This window comes from Nymphalis io, chromosome 22 (assembly GCF_905147045.1).
Source record: "Nymphalis io chromosome 22, ilAglIoxx1.1, whole genome shotgun sequence".
Lineage (NCBI taxonomy): Eukaryota > Metazoa > Arthropoda > Insecta > Lepidoptera > Nymphalidae > Nymphalis > Nymphalis io.
The window spans coordinates 7,969,359-7,977,542 of NC_065909.1; the positions used below are offsets into that span (position 1 = coordinate 7,969,359).

Consider the following 8,184-nt stretch of genomic DNA (forward strand, 5'->3'; position numbering starts at 1 on the left):
CCAGAAATTTATTGACAAATACCTAGAATATATTAGAATAGAAAATACTTTATTGTACACCACAAAGATTTAAAAATAATGTATTACATAAGACATATACACAACCCAATTAGCATACAACTTTGGCGGCCTTATCGCTACATAGCGATTTCATACAGGCAACCTACAATAGATTATATACTTATAGTTTACTCAGTGTAAGTCATCTAAACGTCCATTATATAAAATGAATTTTTCTCTACTATTAATAAATTTAATAAAAGTGTATCATACATATAAACCTGTCGGAATAAATTTTGTATATGAAATCGAAAATCGCTTCAAATTCCGATTCGTGATTTAAAAGCAATAACTGGACAAACATACAGAAGCTGCAATGTTTTTTACGTTTCACAGACTATCTTTTGCATGGTTTCACCCTCATCCATTGTGGTTTACACAATTACCTGTGTATTTTTTATTGTCCTACTGGTTGGCGTTTATAGTTAGAAGTTAAAGCTCCACGAATGACAGGCGTAGCGTAAACTCATGATATAGCCTTGTAAGTTTTCTCAATAAATGCAAAAAGGGTTACTCAATTCGAAATGGGAGTTCCTTAGCTTCATTTATGAATATAAAAAAAAATACAAACTTTTGTACAAATTAAAACAATTGTTATTTACACATTATTTTTTTCTAAATAATTTATTCAAATTAATATTTAGTTTGGGTAAAATATATATTCCGACCGTGACAGGACTCGAACCTGCAATCTTCGGATCCGAAGTCCGACGCCTTATCCATTAGGCCACACGGTCGCTTGCTTAGAGAGACTAAATTGTGGTAGACTTGGCAAAAATGAATTTCAAATAGGAATTCATTTTTCCGTATTTTTTTTTAAAAGTCAACTGTAAAATATATTTGTTACAATAACTCAATTTCACGCAAAAAATAAATTTAAATTTATTAACTTATATAATAACAAAATATCATAAGCCAAAAAATACTGAGTTAAGTAGTGTCCCAACGCTGGGCAATCCACGTTGCTTCAATGCGAGTAGTATGTTTTTTTATGTTTAAGGACAGTGGAATTAAATTCGATTTAAACAAAATGCGTTTTGATTCAAAACCGTTGCCAGAGAGTTAAAAACACAATTCCAAAGTCAACGCGAACGAAAAAACACACTTCATGTATAATAATAGCATTATATTCATATTATTTTCGCAAATAATATTTATAAGACGCAGTTAATCTACACACAATGTCCATCTAAAGATCAGTTGAAAATCGAGATATTACACAAAAGTGGTGGCTTCGAAACCAGGCAAGTAAAACTTAACGAGTAGTCTTAATAATTAAGATAGGTGTTAAGTAGTTTTATTTATTCTACATATATATAATGACAATATATTTTATATGAAACGAATTTTATTAATAAGTGTAAAGGACCCATCAATTTTATCAAAAATTAAAAATCATAAAAAGAGATTGTAGAGAACGAATTGAATAAAAAAAGGAACGCACATTTAGCAGCTTAATTCGAACCTTTTTAAAATAAGAATTTTTCTTCTCTTAATATATTTATAGTATGTTACTTTATTTAATGTCCAACATGATCTAGGGTTGGCAGCCAACAGACGAACCACTCCATCGATCCACGCCAACGCCTCCACCGAGGGGCAGCTCCGCTCCCGACGTAAGGCCGCCAAGATGCTTGTGGCTGTGGTGATCATGTTCGCAGTCTGTTATTTCCCAGTTCACCTGCTTTCTGTTCTGAGGTAGGTACGACTTTACTGGTGGTTGGGCTTTGTGCAAGCTCGTCTAGGTAGGTACCACCCACTCATCAGATATTCTACCGCAAAACAGCAATACTTGATATTGTTGTGTTCCGGTTTGAAGGGTGAGTGAGCCAGTGTAATTACAGGCACAAGGGACATAAAATCTTAGTTCCCAAGGTTGGTGGCGCATTGGCTATAAGCGATGGTTGACATTTCTTACAATGCAAATGTCTAAGGGCGTTTGGTGACCACTTACCATCAGGTGGCCCATATGCTCGTCCAACTTCCTATTCTATAAAAAAAAGACTTCAACATCTACATTTTTTACTAAAAAAATATATTCTCTTATTTAAAAATCACACACACTTAAAACTCAAGTAGATGTTTTTAAAGCACGCACACAGCGACAAAACAAGATGTGATCCCAATTAAAAGATATATACATACATACAATACTTCAAAAATATGCTAAACATAGCACCCAGATTATAATATAATTATAACTTTTAATTATATGGATAACGCTGTTTTATATGATAACCGCTAGTGGCGCTGTACATTTCATACGATGCATAAAAAGGGTAATTTTACATGCTACTTTGAGCAATACACGACAGTATGCGTTTCTAACTTACTCTGAGAGCTTTGTAAGGACATTGGATGCGTGTGTTCTTATCCGACATTAAAGTTTAACTGACCTAGGTCAGGAGTTCATCATCATCAATGATATAAGGATATACAAAATCTAATAAGGACTTTATTATTTTAACAGATGCAGGTTTCTATCACACAAGTGGAAGATTTTCATCTGATACAAACAGATTTCTTCAGATCAAAATTTTAATTTAATTTTTATTTCTCTTGTTTATTGATATATAAACAGTATATAGAGTGGACAATCTTTTATAGTAAATATGTTTGATACTATATTATTATATTATATATATATTGATATAGTTCATACGCTTGACTTTATCCTATTTGTTTCAAATCGGTGTAGTAATTTGCAAAAAAAAGATTATGCTGAAGTTCCAATATTTATATTGCAATACAGATTCTGGTATAGGGATGGTTAAGACTATTAGTCGTACTCGATTAGATGCATTTAACATAAAATTTATTTATTCTTGTATAACATATGATAGTAGCCGTCTGTACAAAATGACAAAACAATATATTTGAGCGAAATATTTCGAAAACGAACATTTTTAGAGTAGTTATCGTAATTAATGTATGATGTTATGTGAATTAATTAAGCAGATACCATCATAAAGTACCATTTATTTCGTAATACATTTCAAATAGATATTCGATGATGATATCCTGATTGATTTATCGAGAACAGACGTGTGCACACGATGTTTATAAATGATTACTATGTGCTGATGTAATCCTATGGAATGCGCGTAACATGCTTTCTAGTGTACGGAAATGTAAGCATTGCCAATTTTCAATCTCAGGGCTGTTACTGAGAATTTATTGATAGATATACTATATTTTATTGGAATTGCCTCGTTGAGACTGCCTCGTTGGTCTAGTAGCTTGATGTAAAGCCGCAGACCCGGAGATCCTGGGTTCAATTTCCAGGATGAGCCAATCAGACGTTCAGACTCTTTCCGGTCGTGTCGGATTGACGTCCCTTCGGATTATGAGAGTTAGGGAGTAAAGAATGTACCTGTGTTTGCGCACATACTTGTGCACTATAATATCTCCTACGCAGTTGGCTAATCTCTCTTGACATTGACCGCCGTGGCCGAAATAGGTCTGGAGGACATTATTATTATTATTATTATATTTTATTGGTCTGACCTAGGGTTTGACCCATGATCTCGAGATCGACAGCCTTATATTATACTAGCCACTGGAATAGTATATGTTGTGTTTGCTTATAATATTATATAAACACTTTTTATTCAACAGGGTCGCCTATGAAGTCCAGCAGTCTGAAGTAATGACCTGCATAGCTTTGATCTCTCACGTGATGTGCTACGCGAACTCTGCCGTAAACCCCCTTATCTACAACTTCATGAGTGGTAAGAATAACTTCCATTTTATATTCCTTCGTGACTCCATTGACATCTATTTATTTTCCAAATCTATTTTGAAACATAAAAAGTTTACTGAGCCAGACCTGAGAAGTAGCAGCAGAAGAAATTAATTATTTATTAGTCTTAATTTTTAATTTTGTTAACTTATAATTTTGCTTTTAGATAAAATAATCTGAAGATTATTACTGAATGTCATAGTTTGAATTTTACATCGTGAGTTTTACGTTTTTATATATACCTTTCTAATAGAAACATTCAAACGATTTGAATTACTTTTTTTAAAGAACAATGGCTTTGGGCAAGCCAAGGATCACTAAACCTTATATTATCTTCAGAAAAATTACAGCGAAGCAATTAAATTTGTCACAGATGAATATAATCATGGTTGCTACTATGAAAAATAATAACAATAATAAATAGTCGAAGCCTAAGTTTGGTACGGAACCTGTAGTGCACGACTCGTATTGACGTGACATGCTTTTCAACTACAGTAAGATTCGTATGAAATGACCTGGTCTACAAGGTTTGTTCCGTATGTTAACTAGCTATAGTGTATTGACACTCAATAGTGGCGCCAAAGATATAAAAAAAAAACCAAGTCGAAGACTATCGCTATATATTAAAGTTCCTCGCCGCGTCTGTCTGTCTGAACGCAATAAGCTCAACGACTACCGAACAGATTTTTATATGGTTTACCAGTGAACGGAGTGATTCATGATGAATGTTTAGTTGTATGCTGGTGGTAGGGCTTTGTGCAAGCTCGTCTGGGTAGGTTATTTAGTTTACCCACTCATTAGATATTCTACGGCAAAACTGCAGTACTTGGTATTGTTGTGTTCCGATTTGAAGGGTGAGTGAGGCAGTGTGATTACAGGCACAAGGGACATATCATCTTAGTTGCTAAGGTTGGTAATGTAAACAATGGTTACCATTTTTTACAACGTCAATGTATATGGGCGTTGGTGACCACTTAACATCAGGAGGCCCATATTCTTGCCCGCCTACATATACTATAAAAAAAATGTCAAATCATCGACTGGATGTTTCACTTACGAGTGCTGCGTAAACCATTACAATTATATGTATTTACTATATAAACAATTTATGTGGACCCGTATAAAGCAGAATAGGTAGCTAGTAAGAATTATTAGCTAGCAAATAAAATGCATTTGAAACTTATTGAAGCGATCGCTTTCTGCAACGATCGTACTTGACATAAATCATTTCACAGACAAACGAACAATAACTTATCATTATCGAAATATTTAATTCACTTACATAAGTGGTAATTTGACTACTGTCTAGAAACCCGTCGTGATAAAATTATTTCGAGTAAATCAATCGCTTACAAATTCGCAATTGTCTATAGAATACAATACTATATTCTATGCGACATCCATACCTTTTGGGTCTGCTCCGCAAACGAATTTTTCAATCGGTGTATACGTTTGTCTAAGCCCACGGCTTCCATTCGTGAGCTCTCAAACGTCAATAGAAAACTGTTGATTCGACAGTGTTTTTTATTTGATTTATTCTTTCTTTATCCACGTGTTCATTTATTCTCGTTTTTCATTCTTTGTTTTTCGAAATGCTAGGTAGAGATAAATAAAAGTAATTTATATCTACTTAACACTTTACTTTGATATCATCATCGTAATAAATAACATTTATAATGCTATTAACATAAAACTTAATTTATATTATTTTTAAGCTTATAGTTATAAATATTAATTAATATGAGAAGAAATATAAATTATCTCTTTTAATATTGAGCATTGATCTTAAGTAAAGTAAGGTGATTCGAATCTAGCAACAGATTTCAAGTGAACACAATTGTTTATTTTTATTTAATGTTGTATCATAAAAGATATACATATAAAAACATATCACAATTAAAAGAAAAGCCATACAAAGTCATATTCATATACATATTTTTATACTATATATTGCCTACTAATACATTTAAAGCCCTTTTTCTAAATATCTTCATATAAAATTGTCCTAATTGTAACATAGCTTAAGTCATCACCATTTAAAAAAAAGTCATGCCCATACTAAAATCTTTCATCATCGGGTACAGCGATTCACTCTGAAAAAAAAAGTAATAATCTAATAACAGATATACAACGAAAGAAAAACGTATGTTCATATAATACTTACTAAAGTAAATACGTTGTAATGCATATAAATTGTTTTGTAAGGAAATATCCAATACGAATAGTATGCGGTGATGGTGATGTACAGGAAATGACGTAGAAACAAACACCAGTAGGACTATTTTGTAACAACAAACTCGAAACTCACTGCAGAAAACGGTCGTGAAATATCAGAAAGTGATATGCGATATTGACCATTATAATTATAACATTTTAAGAATACACGTATCAAAATAGTATATCACCATAAGTCCGTTGACGACATTTCACGCGTGCGTAATGGAGTTCTTAAGAATAGCACTGATCTATTAGCTTAAACAAATGAATTTTATAAGAACGCATATAAGACAAACGACGAAATATTTATTTATATATGAAGATAATTTCGACGAACGACTTCGCTAGTGTAACTTAAGATATCTGGTACATAGTTTTATCTACTAAAACTATGTTGTTTTTCAGAAATTAGAGTATCCAAAAATGCAATTCGCTGTATAAACTTGTTACAAATTAAAACAAGAAAAAATGTTTAACTAAATCGTTTAAAAAGCATTTTGATTATGTTGTTAACACAAACAGGCGCGAAGAATTTTTAAGCATGCCTTTGTACGAACATAAGTTTTAAGTTGAGAGTTCTTTGTTTTACATTTCATGTTTTTTTCGTTACAAATACGTCACAGAAATATTTTGTTTGCAGGATTCCCAGGGTTTTCAGGTCAGTGTTTTCAACCCCCGATGGTTTGGTTATAAATACAAATTAGCTTTACCGAAAGTTTTATTTCATCGGGGAACGCATGCATTTATTTTCGTTATATGTCACCATGTTACACACACCTGCATGCCATTTTTCCACCTTGTGATAAAATTCACCACCAATTATGATTCTGATTAAATTCCGAACACCTTAATTTGTCCAATAAGCAATTGTCAAGTCAAACACTCTAAGAACTATATGTATTAAAAGTTGCTATTTTTAATAATCGCCATTTTTAATGTCGAATTTTCCGTTAAAAGGTAAAAATTGTACAAAAGTTGCTATTATTTTAGCACATTTTTCAAGATTTAAATATCGAACGCTTTTTTTACTATAAATTTTGTTACAGGAAAATTCCGACGAGAATTCCACAGATCATACTTCAAGTGTTTCTGCTGTTGCCACACATCACCAGCACCAGAACAGAACGGTACGTCCTTCGCACCGATAGGTAGCTCACGAGCTGGAACAACCAGGACTGTTGTCAGACGGAACGACTCTTGCGTCAGTTACAGATTGACCCACCTCTCTCCCTCTAACCACAACAGCATAAATCGGGACATCGGAAGGAATACGAACACGTCATTCATAGAACACTTGAATGGAAATCGGAGACTTAAAGCTCGTGATGACTCTATAAGCGAATCCGCTCGGTTCACCCTGACCACAGATATCAGGGATTGACATATAGGCAGAGATCTTTTCGTTTACACAGATAGGAACCGCGACATCGGCTACATAGCCAGAAGCACAAACAGCATTGATTGTAAACCTTATTACGACTGTTTCAAAGGTCAAGAGCCGAGTGGATGCAACGCCAAGGTTTCCGAGAAAATTGAAATCGAAAGACACAGTGACACATACGCTGATTACCGTGAATGTGATAACGAATTAAGAGAACTTTACACTGTTGACGAAACGAAAAACGGGTTCAAATTTAAATTTAATCGTAGCTTAAATAGTCAGATTCCAAATAAGAGGAAAGTTAATATGGTATTTTAAAATGTATCGAGTTTTTGTATGACAAGTTTGAGCGGTGTAAATACTTCAAATTTAAAAATTTAATCAGCATTTTATTGCATATCGTAATATGTCATAAGATAATAGTAATCTTGTTTAGATTGAAGCGCTTTTAAAAATAATGTTCTTCATGACGTCATGAAACATTAAATCTTTATACATAAATGTAGGTGAACGTTAGTATTTTGAATTCGTGAGCCATACAATATGTATAATAAATTAAAAATTATATTGTTTCTAATAAATATTTTTTACAGTCAAACTTTTATATCAATTAAAATATTCCTTATAAATTATATGAACCTATCATAATTAAAATCAACAAACTATTTCCTCATTTGTTTTAATTATGTCAATTATTAAATAATTATATAAACTAAAAATATATTCTTTGCGATTTTAACGATACTTTAAAATAATATGTAAACATTTAAATACAATAACATGT

General features: G+C 32.6%; 1 protein-coding gene and 1 non-coding gene across 2 annotated transcripts in view; one reads left to right on the forward strand and one right to left on the reverse strand.

The window, feature by feature from the left end:
- The window catches only part of LOC126777186 (orexin/Hypocretin receptor type 1-like), a 159,023-nt gene extending 151,064 nt beyond the window's left edge, over nucleotides 1-7,959 (forward strand). Inside the window, 3 exon segments of the mRNA XM_050500153.1 lie at nucleotides 1,602-1,758; nucleotides 3,679-3,791; nucleotides 7,066-7,959. Coding sequence (XP_050356110.1) covers nucleotides 1,602-1,758; nucleotides 3,679-3,791; nucleotides 7,066-7,400 — 605 coding nt within the window. The 3' untranslated portion in view covers nucleotides 7,401-7,959.
- On the reverse strand, nucleotides 725-797 carry Trnar-ucg (transfer RNA arginine (anticodon UCG)). Its single transcript has one exon. It is a non-coding gene; the product is annotated as a tRNA-Arg (tRNA).
- Nucleotides 7,960-8,184: the final 225 nt, after the last annotated feature.